The sequence below is a fragment of the Protopterus annectens genome, chromosome 11.part0, assembly GCF_019279795.1.
Source record: "Protopterus annectens isolate FY-2018-M chromosome 11.part0, PAN1.0, whole genome shotgun sequence".
In the NCBI taxonomy this organism is placed as follows: Eukaryota; Metazoa; Chordata; order Ceratodontiformes; family Protopteridae; genus Protopterus; species Protopterus annectens.
Window position 1 is genome coordinate 568281003 of NC_056745.1, and position 22841 is coordinate 568303843.

The 22841-nt window shown below is 38.5% G+C and overlaps 1 protein-coding gene across 1 annotated transcript in view; it reads left to right on the plus strand.

Moving 5' to 3' along the window:
- OTOGL (otogelin like) overlaps window positions 1–22841 on the plus strand; it is a 3472886-nt gene that overhangs the window by 1077143 nt on the left and 2372902 nt on the right. Inside the window, exon 20 of the mRNA XM_044088067.1 lies at window positions 17509–17674. Within this exon, the coding sequence (XP_043944002.1) occupies window positions 17509–17674 (166 nt within the window). The remainder of the gene's footprint in view (window positions 1–17508; window positions 17675–22841) is intronic.

Here is a 22841-nt window from a genome sequence, read left to right on the forward strand (position 1 = left end):
GGAAGATAGTGGAATGGGTTAACAGCTTCAAGTGTCTGGAAGGGGTGGTTGAGGAAAAGGGAAGTCTGGCTGAGGAAGTCAGTCTAGAATCAGAGGGGCTGCAGCCAACTAGCATAGAATATCAGGGGTAGTGTATGACAGCAGAATGCCAGAAAGGCTGAAAAGAAAGGTGTAGAAAGCAGATATGCAACCACTACTACTACTGTATGATACAGAAACTTGGGCAGTAAAAGCATAGCAGTTTTGGAAGCTAGAGGTGATGGTGATGAAGTATCTCAGATGGGTAGTAGGATGCATACTATGGGACAGATGAAGAAAGAGGGACATCAGAGCAAAAGTCAAAGTAGCCTCCAGTTAAGAGAAGGTCAAAGAGAAAAGATTGTGGTGGTTCAGGCACATGTGCGGAAAAGCAGAAAACAATCTGGTTAAAAAGATTTGGGACAGACAGGAAACAGGCAAGAGGAAACAACGGCATCCAGCAAAGAAATGAGTGGATTTCATGAGAGAAGACCTGCACCAGTCAGGCATGACTGTCAAAGAAGGTCTGAGACTGGCACTGACTTGAGATAGATGGCAACAGTTGATATGGCACCACGACTCCATGTAGAAAATGGGAAAAAGGGGGTTGGGGTTAATGATAATAATAATAATGACTTAGCACAGACAGCTGCTACCACACACCATTTTGGAGATGATGAAACTATTTTATTTCTTGAGGGATGAGTACAACACCTGGATGGGCTATGTGATGACATCCAGTGCCTGCATAGTAAGATGGAGCATGGGGATGGTGCTGCATAGGTAACTGGTGGCTAGTGTTGCATCCATTGATGAACCTCACCAGTTTACACACTCTTGCCGCCATAGTTTGACACCATCAATATCCCTTGTGGGAAGATGGCGTACCACACCCACTCCTGGCAATCTTATGATTCATGGACACAATACATCTGCTGTCTACTGATATGGGACACCCCATGAAAATGAAGTTGCATGCCTGCAGTTCTTCTCCTTCCCTTCCATGGACTGTATAAATCCCAAGGATTACAAGCACCATAGTAGACATCACTAATGTTTATGATACAGCAGAACCGCCCATCTTACTGTTGGATGGGACCCCTGATTCCTCATAATCTGCTACCAGATTCAAGGGCTACCAGATCCACCTCCATGACTCTCGCCCATGCAATAGCATTGTGTACTCACTTGTGCAAATTATGTTGATTGCATCCTGTCGAACCCTAATCATTCTGACTAAGGTAATGCCTGATGTACTGAGTAGCCAGTCCATGTACTTTATTACAAATCCTGGGTTTGGTACTGTGTGCATCATTTTTATTGTGTGTTGTCTGGGTCATTGGCCATAGTTTTGTGTCAGATACTATCTCTTTGCCAGTGCCATGATATATTGCATTGTCCTTGCCTGACATGGGAGCTGCCTGTTACCTCTTCCTCCTTTGACAGTATGCATGTTCCTTTTCTACTACTCTAACAGGTATGCTGAGCCCTGCTGTAATGTTTCCTTCCTGCTAAAGCTATTTCCACACAGCCATGTTGAACACTCTATATTGGCTCTAGGTGTGAGTGTTTGTGCGAGTGTGTGGTATGGATGAACTACCATGGCAGGGCTGGCCACACAGTGGTGTAAACCTTGGCTCTAGATGATTGTCACTTTTGAAGTGAAACCCCAACCCCATGTTCAAAAATGGGAAAAGGGTTTAAGGATGGATAGATGGATGTTGTACAGCATGGAATAAATACCTAGCTGTAGGTATCAGGTGAAAATTGCAGTGCCCCACTGGATGCATCAGATTAGTGGAAGCATCCCTTAACTTGACTAAAAACACATTCCACCATGTTTCATGTCTCTGCATCATACAACTATATGGTATATCTACCATGGTTTAGGGGTTGTGTATGGGGGCCATTGCCATTGTCCCAGTGCATATCCAGCATCCTTGGTGAAACCATTATATGTGGCATGCTACCTGATGGCATGATAACTATATGTACTGGGCTCTCTATCCCCCCCCCCCCCAACCACACACACAAACAATGCCCACCTATCAAGCATATGACCCTGTGGAAAATCACACAACACTGGTACAGGTTAGACATATGCCAGGTATGAAAATCATGGGAACTGCCTGGGTGGTCCACATCAAAATTATAGATGTTGTCTTGGGCACTAGAAACAGGTTGGGCTTTGATGACTGTGTGTATGCAGTCAATGGTTCCCAGTACCATAGGAAATGGGCAGTGTCATAAAATGCCTGCATGGTGGTGATCCCTTCTGCAGGCCTTGGGAACTATATAAGTACTTTCACATGCCCCAGAATAATGCTGAGGGAATGGCGTAGGACACACAAGACTAATACCCGAGGCACCTGCAGGAGCTGGCAGGGAAGGAAGGATGTGGGTGGCCTTTGCCTGCTCACCCACCATTGGGGGAGGGATACAACTCTGGCTCACCACTTGGCTGACAACCCATGGGAGCACTAAGTGTCTACCCTGTGGAGCTTGGGTCTTTTGAGCTCACCCTGCAGTATACAATTGCATTGTGTGCAAAGTGAAACCCTTGGAGGATATTTATAGTGGAACATGGCAGAGTTGCCACAAGAAGGGGGTACTTTAGGCTGGCCCACTCCTTACCACCTCACTGTCACCAAAAGCAGTTGAGCTTATGGTGGTTTTGTGGCTGTAGGACTCTTGGCTCCTCCACTGACTGCTGAATGCATGGGATAGCTGGGTGCAGGTAGAAGAACCATCAGACTTATTCCTTCTTGGATGCAAAAAGAAAAAACTAACTAGAAACAAAACACTAACACTATAGTAAACTGAGCTGTGAAATAGATTTAAATAGCTATAGGAACTACTATATATATTTATCTTACCATAATAGCAATGTAAATAGAGCACATTCCAAAGCACAAAACATTAATAAAAATAAATTTATCCCTAAATATAATCAGTCCCAATATAATACAGTAAGATAACCTGTATCACAAAAGTAGCACAAAGCATGACACACATAACCATAACATGAAATATACATGTAACCACACATCATAAAAAACTTAATTGCAACACAGTATTACCATAAGGTCATAGGATCACAGGAGGTTACTATGCTAACAGTCATACAGCCGTTTTAGACAGACATTCATGCCCCAATTTTCCCAATTATCAATGCAAATGCGTATGCCTTAGTGCATCTACAAACTGCCCCTGTCCATAAGGACCACAGATGACAAGCCAGGGGTGAATTTTGATTTCCCATCCATTGGTCCAAGCTGTGCCTGAATAGGCTTAGGGAAGAGCTCTGTTTCACATGAATGGGGTTCAGTTCCAGAGAAGGGGTAATCTTGTAGATGCATTCCTGTGCCTATAACATGCTTTGTTTGTGTCATACACAAAGTTTAGATCTTTAGACTAGGTAATTCTAGTGCTGTTTGTTTTGAGAATGTGTAGCAACTCCATCAGAGCTGGATAGCAGAATGCCCCATAAGTAAGGAATAGATCAACCCTCAGTAGTCTGAGACAGAGTACTGGGACATGGCTTTGAGATGGTCCACACTGTATTCTTTTAGTGCAGAACTTCTATAGCCAATCCAATTGTTGCAAATGCTTGGTCAGGTGCATGCTAAGGGTGCATTGTACCTGATTATTGATCAAATAAGGGCTGAGTATTGTGAGAATATGATCTCCTTATATCTGGATGCCATGCTCTTATTTATACGTTGTGCCATGTAGAAGGATTTTCTTACTGCCATGGACACATGGTGATCAAAGTAAAGGTTGCTGGGAACTTGAGTTCCGAAGTCCCTTACCACTGGGTTTACTCTTAGAGGAGTGTCATTAATGTTGCGATTTGCAGGGGTGACCATCTTTCTAAAGGGTATAATTATGCATTTTTTCCACTGAGTTTTAAGCCATGTTTGTGGCACCAGTTATTTGTCTGAATCAGACCTTCCTGGAGGATATGTAATAACTTCCACAAAGGAGGATATCTAAATCTTTGGGGGATTCAGTGATCACACCCAGCTTGCAGTCATCAACAAATCTGGATAGCCAAAGGCCCTCTACATTTGTCTTGACTTCAGAAAAGTATATTCCAAAAGGGAGAGGTCCCAATATTGAGCCATGTGGGACGTCACTAGTAGCAGGCCTCTTGACAAGAGGTGGATTCCCCCCACCTTACTTCATGTGTCCTATCTGTGAGCCAGTTGGCTGTCCATTGGGTGACATAGGAATTTATGTCTAAATTTGTGAGTTTGTCTATAAAACCTGACTGAGGTATTATGTCATATCACTTTGTCAGGTCAAGGTAGGCAGTATGTATCATTTTACCCCATCCATATTTCTAGTGATCCTCTTGAAGAAGTCCACCAAGTTTATTAAGCATGACCTATACTTGATGAAACCTAAACTGGGATGGGTCTAGTGTTTGAACATTCCCTATGTCTTTTTTTTATTAGGTCCATTATAATTCTTTCTATGGCCTTGCATATAGGATGAGTCACACTTATGGGGCTGTAATTCCCTGGGTCTGTTGATGGTCCAGCTTTGTGTAGAGGAATGACCATTGCAGTCCTCCATTCCCTATAGATGAATCCTGTCTGGGTCTGACAGGCTATGTTTCAAGCTATTTAGGAGGCATCCTGGGATATTATAAAAACCCAGTGATGCAGTGTTTTTAGCTTTGGAAAGTGCAATGAGGACCTTTTCTTTAATAATAGCTTGGAAGAAATGGTAGGGGTATTTCCTGAGAGGGGGAACTGGGGATGATAGGGGGTTAAAATTGGAACTAAATTTATTGGCCAACAAATTTGCTATATTTCCCAGTTCAGTATAGAAAGTTCCATTTACTATTAGTTCAGCTTACTGTTGGATGTCCCCTTTAAAGTTGTGGATATAACTGAAAAATGCCTTATGGTTTTCTTTAGCCCTGAGGCAATGTTTGCCTTGAAATTGGATTTGGTGGACTTTATTAGTTCTGAGTTGCTTGTTGTGACTGATTAGGGAGTCTTTTGTCTTTTAGACACAGCCCTTTCTGTTCTTGGACAGGATTTTCTTTCTTTTGTTGTGCAGCCTCTTTATACTGGGAATCCACCAAAGTGGCTTGTTTTTGGAGTTTGTCCTAAGTTTATTTTGATTTGGTTTAGTGTGCTGTTTCTATGCAGTTATTTACATGTTTATACAGGGTTTCTGTAAACATGTCTATATCAGCATTAATCAGGTCTGTTGTGATAGGTCCCATGGCATTGCATATGAGACTTGACAAGCTGATGGGTCTGTAATTTCCTAGGTTAGTAGTGGGGGCACACTTGTAAAATGGCATCATCATAGCTGTATGCCATACCTGGAGGACAATGCCAGTTGCTAAGCTCAAGTTGAATAGATAAAGGAGTTGGATCTGCCAGTGCTTGTTTAGAGCTGTTTATTATGCAGCTGGGTATATTAGTGGATCTCACAGAGGATGTGTTTTTTTTCACTTTAGAAAGTACTTTTAGAAATTTTTCTTTGATGAATAATTGGGGGTAATTTGGGGTTGGAGACCTTCGGGAGAATGTGGAACTTGTATAGCTGTCTCCAGGGTGACATTTGCACTGAATTTTTTTGCTAGTATGTTGGCAATATCCATTGGATTGTATTAGGTGTTTCCATTTTGAAAACATCCATCCATCTCTCTGTAATCCCTTTTTCCATTTTTAGACATAGGGTCGGGGTGTCACTTCAGCAGTGACAATCATCTAGAGCCAAGGTTCACACCGGCATATGGCTAGCCCTGCCATGGTTGTTCTTTCACATCAGACACTTGCATGCACACTCGCACTTATGGCCAATTTAGAGTGTCCAGTCCACGTACTGCATGTCTTTGGAAACCCAGGCAAACCCAGTGAGGACATGCAGATCTGCACAGAAGGTACCCCAGCCACAAATCTAACCAGGGAACCTCTTGCTTTAAGGCAACAGTGCTATCCACTGTGCCACTGTGCTGGATGAGCTGTGAAAATGTTGAGTGGTATTCCTTATCTTCCTAATATAACTAAAGAAGGATTTGTAGTTGTCTTAATCTTCCAGTACTAGTCTGAGTTCATGGTATTCCTTTGTTTCCTGATGGCACATTTTAATTTCTATGAAAACGTCTTGGTGTTATCTTTGATTTGTTTCTTTAGTTTTGCTGTATATTTTAAGTTTTTTCTTTCACTGAATAGTTTATTTATGCATGTCAGCCACCTTGCTGGTTTGCTCTGAAATTTCCCAGTTTGCTTTGATCTAGTTGGAACTGCTAAGTTAATACAATTATTGAAGTGAGAAAAAAATTTGTTTGCATAAGCACTTGCCACATCAACATTTTGAGTAAAACAACTATATGTGAATTTGGATACTGCATCACAGAACTTTACAAGATTAGTTTGTTTGAAATCCTTTAATTCAGTAATATTTTCAGCTGAAAGTTTAGCATGGGAGTAGCACATATAGATGCTATGTTTGTAAGGACTAGGCCAAGAGTATTTTGTCTTCTAGTAGTTTCTTTGATAATTTGGTCCAGAAGCTAAGCTGTCTCCACCCAAGACTGAAACAGACAGGTAAGAGAAGAAGGTTAACACTTGCACCACACCTCCAGCCGCACACAGACCTACTAAAACAGCACTGGCCCAGAATACACATAAATACACAAAATTATATTCGGAGGCTCTAAATAAAAACCTGCAAAAGCATCAGAGACATCCAAAGCAGACACCCAAACAACCTGCACTATTGTCACAAAGCAGCCAACACATAAAACACAAAATCAGTGTGCCGAACAATCACAGCCCTTAAGGCGAAATAACATACCTAACACACTAGTAATAGGTGACTCTATAGTCAGGCACACTGATGTCCCACTCACTAGGCTGGACAAGCAGAAGGTTACTGTTAGCTGCCTGTCGGGAGCCAGAATCCGTCACATAACACAAGCACTCAGGTCACTCCAGAACAAGTACAAATATGACTCCGTCATTGTTCATGTTGGTGTGAATGACCTGAGACGTACCTCCCTGGACTACATGAAAAGAGACATGGAAGAGCTCTCTGATCATGCAGCCCAGGCTGGTATGACCCTGACCCTAAGTAGCATCCTGCCCTCACCAAGAATGATACCTCAGTATAAAGAAAAAAATATCAATTTCAACAATTGGCTAAGCTTCTGGTGTCATTCAAATGGGGATCCAGTGTCTTTCAGCCTGGGATGACATGCTCGACAAGCCACGTTGCTTCACAAGAGACAGCTTGCACCTGTTACCCCTAGGCTTTCAAATACTGGCCAAAGCTCTTGCTACCCCCATAGTGCCTTTTTTAGGCATGGCTCAAAAGTCAAACCCACCTCCATAAACAGCACAATTAACAAAAAACTGAGGGTTATGCTACTCAATGAAAGGAGTTTAAATCTCAAAATGCAAGCGCTCAAAGCAGTCCTCAGTATGGAGAACGTTGACATCTGTGTAGTAACTGAAACCTGGTTCAAGGCTCCAGAGAGCACCCCAGCACTACCAGGCTACAACTCATACCACACGTTTCGGCCACAGAACACGGACCGAATCACAAACGGAGGGGATGTATCCATATTCATCAAGGATTCCTACACATCCAGGTTAGTGGCGCAGCATGGTACCTCTGAGATCATCCATGTACAACTAACATTGGGCAAACCTGCAATGCAAATTGTGGCCTTCTACAGATCACCCTCCATGATCCAGGATCACCACTCCACCTTTCTGGAGACACTGGAAAACATGAAGGTCCTGCTGAACACCCTGATATTGGACGATTTCAATTACCCTACCATTCACTGAGAAAACTACTCGAGTACAAATTCCCAGGTCCAGCGCTTCCTGGAATTCAACTCAAATGCCCTGGATCAGTTGGTAAACTCCCCTACCAGAGGTGAAAACATATTGGACCTGGTCATCACCAGCATGGGTGACAGGTTTTCCATACCGGAGGTCACCCATCACTGGTTAGATCAGACCATTAACTAATCACTCTGGTTGTCCACACCCTACCACAACCCTCAACTAAGGAAACCACAGTAAAAAACTTTTCTAAAGCAAACTTCACCTAAGACAGAAGTGGCAAGTTTCACAGCCCACACGCTAAAGGATAACGCTGCCCAAGATGCAGAAACCTTTACAAATGCACTCTATGAGCACCTACAAGGATGCATGGATCATGCCATCCCTAGCAAAACCAAGACTCACTCCTCTAAGAGAAGGAAACCAGTTTGGTGGACCCCTGCAATAAACAGGCTATATAATAGAAGGAGGTAACTAGTTCAGAAAAAAAGCAAATCCCAAGAAGGAAAGACATCCCTGATCAGTATCAGTAAGAAACTAAGGTCGCTCATGAAATCATCCAAGGCTAACTTCGAAAGAAAAATAGCCAAGGATTCAAAAGATAACCACAAAGCCTTCTTTAGCTATGTTAAGAATCTAAGTGACAACTCGCAGATATGCACTGAACTAGTGCAAAATAGCACAAAATATACTGAACCTACTGATATTGCCAACATCCTGGCAGATAGATTCAGTGCAAACTTCACCCCCCTCTCACCTCCAAAAGGGCTCACAACAATACTGGAAAAGTGTATTGTCCCAAAAATCACAGACGCACAGGTGAAAACAGCTCTTTCAAAAGCCAAAAACACAGCGTCAATGGGACCAGATGATGTCTCAGGCTGCGTCTTGCACGAACTACGGAACGAACTAACCCCCCACCTAAACACTCTGTTCAACTTCAGCCTCTCCACAGGCTACATGCCCATAGAATGGTGCACAGCAACGGTTATTCCTCTCCACAAAGGAGGGGCCACAACTAACCCTGGTAACTAACATAAGCCTGACTAGCCTGATCTGCAAGGCTATTGAGCGCATCATCATGGAACTCATTAACAAAGACATTGGGAACCTCCAAACACTTGACCTGACCCAGTTCAGCTTTGTTAAGGGCAAATTATGCCTACTAAACCTGGTTGACTTCTTTGAGACAGTCACCAAGGCCATAGACGAGGGAAAGGTGGATCACACAGCCTACCTTGACCTCGCCAAGGCTTTCGACACCATTCCTCACTCGGGTATTACAGAAAAACTCACCAGCCTGAAAATAAACCCCTACATCATGAGATGGGTTGCCAACTGGCTTACAGACAGAACTCACACGGTAAGAATAGCAGGCTCCAGGTCTGACTCTAAACCAGTCATAAGTGGTGTCCCATAAGGCTCAGTCCTGGGACACCTACTGTAAGGCATATACTTCTCAGAAGTACAGGCAAACATAGGAGGACTATGGCTAACCAAGTTAGCCGATGCTTGCAAACTGGAAGCCATAATTGACTCTCTGGCTGACATGGACATCCTCCAAAAGGGCCTTACTGAGATGGACACCTGGTGTCAAAGTCATGGCCTCAAGCTAAATGCCAAAAAATGCATAGTCATCCCATTTGGGAAAAACGAAACACCCATGAATTACCACATAGGTGGCACCCCCTTAATACAGAAGAGGTAATAAGAGATCTGGGGACCCAGGTAGATAGTAATCTCTCCTTTGACAATCATATTGCCAAAGTAGTTAGAAGACCCTTCTATGTGGCTCATCTAATTACTAAAGGGTTCGCATCTAGAAATAAAGAGGTTATAGTGCCCCTGTACTCGTCACTCATTAGACCCATCATAGAGTACAATGCCCCATTTGGGATGTACTTCACAAGACATTTCCAATAGCTGGAAAGACCACAAATGTACCTCACCAAGAGGATTACTGGCCTCAAGCATATGTCCTATGCAGCCCGACTGAAAAAACTCTGGCTGTACTCAGTGGCATATCGCTTATTCAGAGGTGATCTCTGCCTGACTTACAAAGCCATATCCACCTGAAGAAATCCAAGTCACTGCGAGCCATGCACTCTAGTGAACTAAACCTCACCACAACAATAAATATAACATGCTGGAGGGATAGATTCCTGTCAGAGACTCCCCATGCTTTGGAACAAAATTCCAAATTACATCAGGCAGAGCCCATCACTAACACTCTTCAAGAGAAACCTTGACGAGTGGATGGGTAACAGAAAATACACCCCTGGGATCATTTCATTGGCTCTGCTTGACAGTGGATCAGTTAATTAATCAATGGGGCGACGAAAGCCGACACACTCTGGCTAGGCTTATAAATGCCCTTGGGCAGATAGCCTAGCACCTACCTATGAACCTATGAACCTATAAGATTCTTGTTTATGAAGTTTAAGAGGTTTTGGGTATATCATGCATTGAGATATATGGGGTTCCTAGTTAATCATATGGGTAATTAAAGTTTCAGTATGAACTAGGAAAACAAAAATGCATGAGGGAATCCACGTCACTCACAGGCAAAGTTTATTTGGCCAAACTTTAATATAAATCTACTTAAAACCAATAAAAAAGACCATAAACATAAGGGCCTTCCCCCTGTAAGAATACCAAGACTTCATCAGATAATCATATGTAAAACACAAACATTTAAATGCCCCATTCATAATTTCATAAAAAGGGATTAAAACACAACAATTTAAACCAGCCCTCCAAAACACCAATCAAATGCAAACATCAAAACATGCCTCTTGTAGCATAAATAGAAGCAAAAACCATATAAAAATAATTTTTATGTTTATTTTTATAAAAATGCTAATAAACGCCTTCAAAAGCTAAAGATATTTTATCTTTCTAATACTACACTAGATATAGAACACTGTCCGTTTAGACCCGGGTATTTGTTCTCATTTAAAATGAGCACAAATAAAAGATTTTTCTATCAAGGGGAGGATTTCCATAGATGAATTTAATAATCACAATGTAAATTACCCAGTCATTTCTAATATTTTCAGTATACCAAAGGTTCATAAAGATATAAATGATCCCAAATGCATCCCATTGTAGACGCTAGGGGATCTATCACGAGTGCTTGTGCCAAGTACTTGGATAATCAATTAAAGTATTTGGTGGGAAACAAAAAACAGGCTTGTATTGACTTGTGGGATTTTTTGGATAAAATCAATGATTTTCAGTTTGATTTGGATGACCTATTAGTGATGATCGACGTAAAAGACCTTTATAGCGTTATTCCCCACACTTTGGGGGTTGAATGGTTCTGTGAATTTTTATTTGAAAATAAGTTGGAACCAGCTAAAATGAATTTATATGAGGAATCATTAGAAATAGTATTAAAAATTATTTTATTATGTTTGATGATAACTATTTTTTTACAAAAAGAAGGTGTTGCCATGGGTTATAGCTGTGACTCTTTATTTGCTAATATAGTAATGATTTATTGGGAAAAATTTTTTTACTTAATAGTATATTTAAAGATTCTTTTAGACTTTATACCAGATATTTGGATGATATCTTTTTAGTATGGAAGGACGGGGAAAAAAAGTTTTATAATTTTTTTGAATATATTAATAGTAGTACCAATTTTCTTACGTTTACGTTTCAGAAACATCTTTAAAAATTCCTTACTTGGATCTATTGTTAGAAAAGGATGTAAATATGAAAACATATATTGCAAATATTTATAGGAAGCCCACTTACTCTAATGGACTACCAGTGCACTTCCCCTGGCACAGAAAAAAATTGGTGGTGAAGGGGCAGTTTGCACGTGCTGCCAGGATGGTAACTAGATACATCAATTTTTTTGTTGGAGTGTGATAATTTATGTTCCATGTTTCTTAGGAGGAGGTACCCCCTTGAATTTATCACTAATTTAAAAGAGGAGGTTGTTCAGAAAAGACATGGTGGTTTTTACAAACCAATTTTAGATCAAAGTAATTTGGGTGTAATACTCCCCCTACCTGGTAATAAAAGGGATGGAGATTTTGGGCATGCCTTTGTGACATTTAATTTGGAAAGTAATATTATTAGACACATTTTGTTAAAAGATTAGTCCATTATAAAATGTGATAGTGATTGAACAGATAGGATGGATGACCATCCTTGTTTTGTATTTAAGAAAGGTATTAGTTTAAAATCTATACTAAAAATAGGGCTGCACTATGTGGGGGGGGGGTCTATATTATATCAGTAAATGCTTAAAAAGGCAAATGCTGATTGATCGACCTTATGTAAGCGAAAGCTTACAATCTCGAACTGCCCTTAGGAAAAAAATCGCTGATCCAAAACACATACACACAACACAAGCACACCAAACAAACAGAAATCCACACACATACACCTAAAATCTGACACCTAACCCTACACAAAACTATGCACATACCACTAACTATCCACTTACCTTAACCCAAACCCTAACCCTAAGGTCCGTCACTATCGCACACTCACCTCACCCGCTCCCTAACCCTAACTCACCTAAATCTGCCCTAACCCTCATGTCCACACAATCGCACACATACCTAACCTGAGCCCTAACCCTAACTCACCTAAACCTCCCTAACACTCGCATCCACAGAATCGGACACTTACCTGAATCAGACCCGTAACTTTCCACCACAGCACTGAAAATACCGAAGCAACAGAAATGGACAACCAAATTCTTTCCCTAGGAAAAAATTTGGGTTTCTGCTGCTTCGATATTTTTCACTTTCGCTAAAATAAGGTCGATCAATCAGCGTTCGCTTGTTTAAGTGTTCGCTGATCTAATATAGACCCTATGTGGGATGCAAACATGCGGTCATTGTAGTTTCTGTAAGTATATTTTAGTATGCAACAAGCTGACCATATCAGATGTAAAAACTGAATTATTTGAGAAATATAACTGTTGTTCCAAAGGGGTAGTTTACATTGCCCTTTGTCAACTATGTGATGCATGCTACATTGGTAAGACAGAATGTATGTTAAAAGAGCGTATTTAAGAACATGATTATGAAATGAAAAAAGGAAAACTTAATAACCCTCTTGCTAAACACATTCTGGCTCATGATGATCACTGGTTTAAAACTGTAGTAATTCATAAAATCCAGTGAAATGTTAAGGGTGGACCTTGGGCTGCCTATCTTGAAAAGGAAGAATTATATTGGCAGCTCATTTTAAATGCTACTGAATACCTGGGTTTAAACGAGCACTCTTGTATAGCTAGTGTTTTAAGACTGAAGGCTCTAAAAAGATAAAATATCTTTAGTTTTTGAAGGACTTTTTTAGCATTTTTATAAAAATAAACATAAAAATACATTTTTATATGGGTTTTGCTTCCGTTTGCACTACAAGAAGTGTGTTTTGATGTTTGCATTTGATTGGTGTTTTGGGGGCTGGTTTAAATTGTTGTGTTTTATTGGTCAATCCTTTTTTATAAAATTATGACTGGGGTATTTAAATTTTTGTTTTTTAAATGTGATCATCTGATGAAATATTGTTATTCATACAGTCCAGTAAGTTCTGTTTTGAGTCTCTCAAAATATACCTTGAAGTAATGTGGTCTCTGACAATTTCCTTTGGGTCTAAACACATGGTATGCACAAAACCCAGGTCCAAAGGGAGTACTGTCTGAGCATGTAAACCAAGTTTCTGTAACAACACACACATGAATGTGTTCTAAATGCAGGAGTGCCTAAGGGTCATTTAATTTTTTAATTAGAGTCCTAGGATTGAGCAGAGCAACCTTAATGTGGTCTTGTTCTTGACTGTTTGCTAGTTAGGTTCGGAGGTCCATTAGCTAGAGCTCCTTGAGGGCCCTTGAAATGATAGCTATCTTTTTCCTGAAAGACACCTCACAATCACTCTGCTTTTACCCACAAATTGTGCCTGACTATGGAGTCACCAATCAGTAGTGCATTTTTTTGTACCTGACAATTGTATTAATGTACATGATTTGGGATGATCTACCACCTGGTGTCTCTTAGCTGTGTTTGCACCAGTATGTTTTAGATTATGCTTGGTCCTATTCTCAATGGGCCTTGAATTCTTGGGCAAAGACCTTTTCATAACCTCAGCGTAAAATAATTTAGATTGAGTATATGTGGAATACTGTCTTAGTGTTGCAGGGTGTGCTTGATTTCATGGGGTAGTCTCCAGCTTAGGTAAGGACTTGCATCTCTCACAGGTACAAGGTGCTGAGCTAAGCAGTAGCTTACTGTCTGTGAGAATTAGGCAGTTGTTACAATGCCTGAGCATATCACATGCTAGAAAGCTGGCAGCTAAGGTAAGACTAGCTTGTTGAGACTTCATTCAGTCCAAGGTGCAAAGAAAAGTGACTGTAAAACAACTTCTAGTTTATATAATTGTACTATAAAGGATAACGCAGTGGAGTAAATTGTTTTTAGCACTAAATCCCTGCTATAGTTATAATTTCTTAAAATAATTAAATAATAAAATTTGGGCAAATAGGTCCTGGTTTGTATTATTTAATGCAAATAGATGAACGAGAATATTAAATTTAACACTAAAAATGCTGTTATTGCTATAATTACATAAAATGATGGGCCTTTCTAGTAAAATTTACCTAGATCTGGCAAAGGCCTTTGGTTTAGTCTCCAATGACAGAATAATTGGTGTTATGTTAAAATGTAATATCAATATCTATATTGTATGCCAGATAGCAAATTGGCTACTGATGTCTGAGTTCCAATTTAATTTCTTTGAGTCTTTTGGGTTGATCAGCTTGCAGTTTTCAACTCCAAAACATTGAAAACTGTGGGAGTTCACTGGCCAAAACAGCAACACTACTAAGGTTAGAAAACAACTTCATGTGCAGGGAAGGCAAGCCCCTGCACTCCTGAACAAGCTATCTCTCTCTCTTTATATATGTATATATATATATATATATATATATATATATATATATATATATATATATATATATATATATAAAATTATATGTCCAAGATACACAAACTCAGAGAAGAGAGACTCAAAACTCACCTTCTCAGTTTTCTCCAAGTCTGGCAGCCATAACAGGAAGCCAGCTTTCTATTCAGTTCAGCACTCTGAGTGGTGATCAAGTGTGCATCAACAAACAGTCGGGCACCCTTTGCTTCGTCTTACCACTTCACATATTATGGAAACATAGATTAGAACAACCATGCGTTTTGGTTTTGCAGCTATTGCTGCAGTCACATGACACCTCTTTTCTTCTTGTTACTGTGAGATTCTTGTGTGTGAATGAACCTCACTGTAAAGTTGATATATTAAGGTTCATAATGTCATTAACTGTTTATGGCAAGGATATATAGTGCACTTATTTTGGGGCACAAAAGGAATTGTCAATATATAGCATTGTTATTACTGTGTTACATTGCAATATGAGAATTAGCTCCAAAGGTTTTCTCAGAAGACTTTTCACCTAGTTTCACTTGTTTAAATTTCACTGAATCTATATATAATTGTAGACTATCTTGTGTTGATATTGTATGAGAATGGAAATCGTGTTACTCAGTTTTAAAATGAATTGTATCAGAAAAAAGTAAATGCTTTGCTTCCTTTCGTCTTTTCCATGGTTTTTACAATAACACCATTTAGAGCTAAATTGCCAAGTATTTTATAATGTATTCAGGTCCTCCTCAAATAACTTAAATAATAAAGACAATAAACCTGACAGACTAAAGACAGGTGGATGTCAATAAAATAAGTCCCAAATTATGAAGCCATTAGTAATGAAATAAATATACAGACAGTATTAAAAATACAGTCAGAAGTTCACTAGTGTTTAAAAGAAAAACATAAAAAACTGTTTTTCTGCAGGGGTGTAAGCTTGAGAATACCTTCTCACCCCCAATATGGTAATTCCATGGTCACATAACCATTAAGAAAGGGCAAGGACCACCAAATGGAAAATAGTTCTTGATCCTTGTCAGCAGTGTTCTGATGCACAACACAGCAGAAATGAGTGTCGACCATATTTCAAACAATAAAGGAAAGATTCATATGGCAAGGTTCCTCACACCTAACACTTCAGTGTAAAACAGGCTGTGATGGTCCTCATGCATCAAAAATTAATTCCTCACAAATTACACTGAATACACCAGCAAATGCTGCCATTTGGTATTGGTGGCCCTGCAAAAACACATTTGATGCAACTGGCTGCAATAAAGCCACATGACACTTAAACTCTATTATTATAATAGAGGGGTCATAGTTCATTTATGTGTTTAATGCACTTTGCAAAAATATATTGGAATAATTCTTTCTGTGTTTTTCAGGTCTAAGTTAGAATAGCTACAAAAAGAAATGCAATATACAATAATACACATGCTATTAATATCTTAGACAAATAAATCAAAATGAGGCTTTAATTGATATACTTGCAGTTATTATAGTTTTCATGAAAGAAAGCACCTTCATGAAATATTTCATGTGTTATATTGAAAACCAAGTTCTACTATCATTCCCAAGTCATTGTAGTTAATTACATTTTGTAGAATAGGATTATTTAATATATTTGATTGTTAGTACCAAAATCCATAACAAGGGAGTTGGTAGCATTAAACTGTAACCCATTATTAGTTAACCATCCATAAAGAATCTTGATTATTTTTTCTTGCAGGGAAAAGAAATGTCTTGCAGAGGCTACAACTGCACCATTTTGCAGCCATCAGCAAATTTAGAGGAGTTGCTCCTAAGATTTGTGTTGGACAATCTACATATTATTTATTTGTCATCAAATATGTTTTTGTCTACACTCAAAGTACAGGTTTTGCCCTTTAATGAATTTGCTGTCAAAAAGTGTACATACTGATTGATATGTAGTTAATTCAAATCATTTAGTACACCATTATGTGTTAAACTATCACAGACTTTATAAAGATCTAAGTTACAAGGAGACTGATAGTTAAAGTGTTGGTAACATATTAGAAATATACTACACTAGATGACTCTCGGAATTTATGTTGGATGACACCATGCTGAAAAGAATTAAAGACAAATATTTAAATAAGGCATATTTGAAACTTTTCTTAATTATTGAAGCATGGCCTATTGGATTGTACCTGGATGTCTAGCATTGATCTCCTCCTCTATAAACCGATGGTCTTTGTGTGATGTTGGATCATACCTAGTAGCTAAATATTTCAGAAAAGTTAACAGAAAACTATTATCATACTCAGCTTGTGTTTTTGGATAAATCCTGCATTTTTAAATCAGGATTTATGGTGGGACATGAACCATAAATTCTTCATGGTTACTGTGATCTTTTATGCTGCTGCTTTAACACAGATGAGAAAGTTTCAATAAAAAGATCTTCTAGTTTCATACCATCTATCATGATATTATTATTAATCTTCAAAATAATATTATTTGTAGAGACCTTGCTTAACTTGCATATGAATAAAAGACATTTAAATTAGTGAAACATTTTACAGATAAGGAAGCCACACACCACGGTTTCTTGTCTTTTGTAGTCTAACTAACCGCAATAGTATTTATTAGTAAGAAATTAAACGTTGATCTTTTGAGATACTATGTTTTTAAACTAAGTCTGTGGGCTCTTTGAATTCTTATTCCAAGTCAAAATATTCTAGTGTAAAATGACATAACTCTTGTTGGTTTTCAGGTGTTGTTTGCCTCCATGGTACCCAATATAACACATGTTCCACCTCCTGTGGACGTGCATGCCGCTCTCTTTCTGCGCAAGAGGTTTGCTCTGATGACTGTATTGAAGGGTGCAACTGTCCAGATGGAAAGTATTTTGATGAAATATTAAAGATGTGTGTGTGGCCGTAAGTCCCCTGTCTTTTTATTTATTTATTTTTTTTTTTGTAGAAATATTTGTAGATAAACTTGTACATTAATAGAAATTATTAACAGACTGTAACCTGACATATTTCCCAACATTGTGAGTAATTTGTTGCCCAAAGTTGAGAAAACAGTGTAAAAATCATTCCCTCATGTTCCAGGAGTGATACTTTTATAATGTCTGTGACTTAGACAAAATTACTGTCATTCTATATTTAAACATTTGCTAAGTTCGCAGTTATTCCAGATAACTAAAGTTAAGAAAAACATTTGCATTGTAATATTTTTAAATACATATACAAAAATTATAGTGCCTGATAATATAACTAGAGGCTGCAATCCATAAAGTATAAAACTCATTCCCTAACCCCAGCCAATGGATGGATACAGAAAATTATTGCAGCACTAATTGTGCTATACAAGAAACAGATAAAGGCTTGAGATATTTTCCCCGTCTCGAGAGCATCACTCGAGAAATTACTGGCCATACAGTAGCTGTCCTTTTCTAATGGAGACTGCCAAGTACATTGGTATAGCAGTACTTCGGGCAAATAAAAGCTGCTAATCTCTCCTCTGTCTGACAGAATCAGTTAATGAATAGTGTCCATGCAAAACCTGTCCATTACTAGCAGTGACTGCCAGATAGTTTGCTTATATAAGTACGTCTGACATGCAGCAGTTTCTAAACACCGCCCCTGTCTGGCAGACTTGTGAGAAAGTTGCCTCTGTAAAAGAGCTGTCCAGCTTGATAGTATCCGTACATACCTAGTTGCAGGCATCAATTCAAAACTCATTTTTTTATTCTACTTAGGATAGGTACTGCATTCTCACCATCTGCATTGCCACAACAAAATATATACACTTGATATAAAGACTATATGACTTACAAAATGAATGCCAGTTAGATTGCAGCTCATGTGAGATAGTCAGATAAAATGTCAGATAATGCAGACATATTTTTAGATTATGTACATCGATGTGGATTTTTATTATTTGCCAACAATGTGTAATCCAGTAAGGATTACACAACAAACTTTAATGTTGCTTTTGTCACATCTTTGTAAACTAGAAATAATCTCTGTTATCTCTTTTATGGGTCATACTGAAAATGGTCCCTTAACCAGATGACCTCCCTAGTCAACAAATAAATAGCTCTAAAGACAATAACTAAAAATGAGAAGTGTAATAGAGGTTTCCCTTTCTCAAGGTCTATGATATACTGTTGAGAACTCTGGAAAATAATTCATTTATTCTGTGTTGTAAAGAAGTTAAAAAATTAAACACGTTGACAGTGAAGCATAGCAATGCAGAAATATCGATTCTACAACTTGCTGGGATGTGTAGAAGAGTGCCCCATCAATAGATGGAAGTTACGTAAGGTTAGTAAAGCTGTAACTGCAGATGATAAAGCTGCAATGATAGTTTATGAAAGATCTTACCAGATGACAACAGTGAGTGGAATTAGCAGGTCAATGAAAAAAGAGTCAATGTGTCTAATAGTACAACTGAAATGAATAAGTAGAACAGACAGAATGGTAGGTATTTGGAAGAATAACAGCATACTTCAGAGAGAGAGTGTATAACTTCAGAGACAGAGTGTATAACTTCAGAGAGAGAGTGTATAACTTCAGAGACAGAGTGTATAACAATGACAAACTGTATGCCTGTCAGAAGGTGTCCCAATTAATCTAAAATATGAAAGGCGGATGAAAGCTATCTGGAGTCATAATAAAGAACCCCTCCATTTCAACATAAATGTCAACATTAAAGAAAAAGTGCAATATGGATGAGGCTGATGATAGGATGAACAGAGAAAAAGGGAGATGAATACATTTTATTTGTTTTATTTGTATTATTTTCAATCAGATTCTTGACAGCAGTAGAAATATAAAAGTTAAGAGAAAGTACTGGGAAATATACAAGTCTGGAATCAGACTGGGTCACAAATGCACTCAGCAGTAGAAGAGGAGTGACAGAATAATTTGTTTTTAAGCAATGGGTTTTCTAATTATGTCACACAATACATTATCAGAAAGTGTCAGAAAATATGTGATGTACTTTGTATATAAAGCATTAAAGTTGCATTTTTCCCAAGAGCAGTAACACAGCTTTTCCTTTCTTGGTATAATAGAGAAAACTATGAAGTAATTAAGACAAGAAGTGTCACTGTTAGAAGAGTATAGAAGAGGGAACAGATCAACAAAAATACTTAGAAAGATAAATGTGATAAAAGCAACATGCAGTAGCAGAATAGACTAGGGGCTATCATTCACTATTGCAACTAATAAACTAAAGATATCAGCACAGGCAGAAAAACTTAGAAGACATGCAGATAAATATAAAAGTACATAATAAGCAATTTATTGATGACTCGAAAATGTTTTATAGAGAATTGGGGGAAAAAAAACAAACGAAATAGAAACACCACCAAAAAATTAAAAAAAAGAAGAAGAAACCCACACATTTTTGAGAAATATCTATGAAGACCCTGTGGAACATAACAAAAATGCTGAATGGACAGAAGAAGTAAAATAAACAGTAAGAAGTTCAAATGTACAGGATATGAAATGGGATGAAGTAACAGCCAGAGAAAATGAAACAAAATTAAAAAAAGCTCCTAACTGGAAACCCCAGGCCCAGATGCAGTATCTGACTTCTGGTTACAATTATTAACATCTTTACACAACGATTTAGCCCTCAGTAAGAACTACATATATGAGCACCCCCAACAGACACCAACCGGGTTAACAACAGGAAAAATTATCATCCTCCTTAGGAGTGAACCTGCAAGCTATCCTAAAAAAACTATAGACCAATAACCTGCCTTCCAACAATGTATAAACTATACACTAGAACTGATGCTGACAGAGTTTATAGTCATTTAGAGGAAAACTCAATCATGGCTATAGAACAAAAGGGTAACAAAAGAAAGTCCTATGGAACAAAGGATCATGTGTTGTTAAATAAAATCGTAATGGAGAATTGTAAAAAGAGCAAGAATCTAAGTATGGCATGGAAGGATTACAAAAAAGATTTCACAACATCCCACTTTCATGGATAAAGGAGTGCTTACAGATGTATAACATGCACCCTACATTGATGGATTACATCACAGTGACCATGAAATAGTGCCAAACCACTTTGCAGCTAAACCATGATAAGGATAAATTATTATCCCAGGGCTAAAAATTCAAGGGGGGAGGGATATTCCAGGTTGACTTTTTGTCATTGCCCTTACCCAGAAGCAGAACCATATCTGTGTCAAGCAAGAATGGAAATTAAATCAGAAGTAGTCAAAAATCAGGCAGCAAATGAATATGCCAAAAAACAAAAGAAAAAATATATAAAGAGAAGGATTCCATTAGAAGGCAAGAAATGTGAAAAATGCATAAATATAGTTGCAAGTACAGAAAACCCCTGGATCAACATCATTTTGATCAGGACTTGATGCAAGAATGGTTAAGGAGAGGTGAATTTAAACCAAAAGATGAAAGGCTGACAGCCCAGGATAGTGGAATATGCACACATTGGTTTACAAAGTCCATTGACAAAATGCAGGTTTTGTAAAATAGAACTGGAAACAGTTGCACATCTTGTTGCTGTGTGTGATACACCAATGCAGAGGGCCTGTATACTTAAAGCCATAATATTTTGGCAAAAATGTTGCATTGGGGATTGTGCAACCATTACAATATTGAAGTAGCTGAGAAGCATTGGAAACATGAGCCACAAAGCATTATAGAGAATAAGGTGAAAAAAAGATGAGAAAACCAGATATCGCAATCCATGAAAAGAAGATAAATGTATTATTGACCATTGAAATTGCTATACCCAGTGAGTACAGTGTCATACATACAGAGAGACACAACGTCATAAAATACCAGGCTTTGCAGGCAGAAACAAGAGCAATGTGGAAGAAGGATACCCAGACAGCTCAAATAGTAGCAGGAGCAATCGGTCTCATAAAAAAGATTTTACAGTTCTATTTAGATATGTTACAGATACACATAACTACATACGAATTGCAGGAGTCATTTCTCGGCACATTGTGGCTCCTGGAAATCAAAGATTGAAAAACGACTAATTTCATGAAGTTTAATGATACCAGCACTGTAGTTCCCTTCATGATATTAGAAACCCAGCAGACTTGGAGAAATGAAACAGAAGCTAAACTAGAATGAAGTACTTCAGCCTCATCTGTGACATAAATAGGACATGTTGGAGGGACAGGTATGTGTCTCAAAGATTAGCCTTCTCTGGAACGTCCATGTGAGGCAAAGCTTCTCCCTAACCCTATTCAAGTATAACTTGGCCCAATGGACAGGGAATAGCAATTTTGCCTTAGGGTTGATGCCTATGTTTCTAATGGGCTGGGGCATTCAGTGAGTGCTTGATGTATACAAACCTTATTTTGTAACTGTAAAATTCCTTGGGGTATTCACAGATGTCAGCAATATTTTGATAAATTTGGAGTAAGCTTGGTTAGGCTTAAATTGGATGTTGTGCCAATAGCCTAGTAATGACCAAGAACCTCTAATGCAGCAGGAGGCAGTTTATCTATGAAACACCAAGGCTGTAACTTTTTCCTGTTGGTGACCTATATATTGGACATCCCTACTCATAGTCAAAAATAAAGTGTAAGAAGTCTTAACTGGTTGCAACTATTAATCACTGCTCTCTATGTGGAATAACTGTTGCACAGTTTCTATTTGTGTGCCAGCGGTGATTCAAAGTTTTGAGGCATTTCATTTCTCCATGTTTGTGTGACAATGTATTTAGACATTTAGAATGTTTTTTTTATCTCCCTTACTCTAGATGAAGCTTTGACCAGTTTGTTTCAGCCAGTTACAATTTTGACTACTTAGACCTAAAGGCACATTGCAGGATCATTTTTCCTAACTGATATAGAAGGACATAGGCTTCATATACCGCCAAACTCCAGGTGTGTGCAACAAGTAAAACGGACATTGTGGGTAAAAAATATATAAATGCCTTTTTAACCTCCAGTAAAACATCTCAGATATTACCAATGCAGTTCACTTTACCTTTCATAAAAGAGTCCCTCCTTTATTATTAACATACATTTTGAGTGCAATTCTTAACCCTATTACAATTTTAGATGCTTGATAAGAAAAATAAAATCTGGAGAAA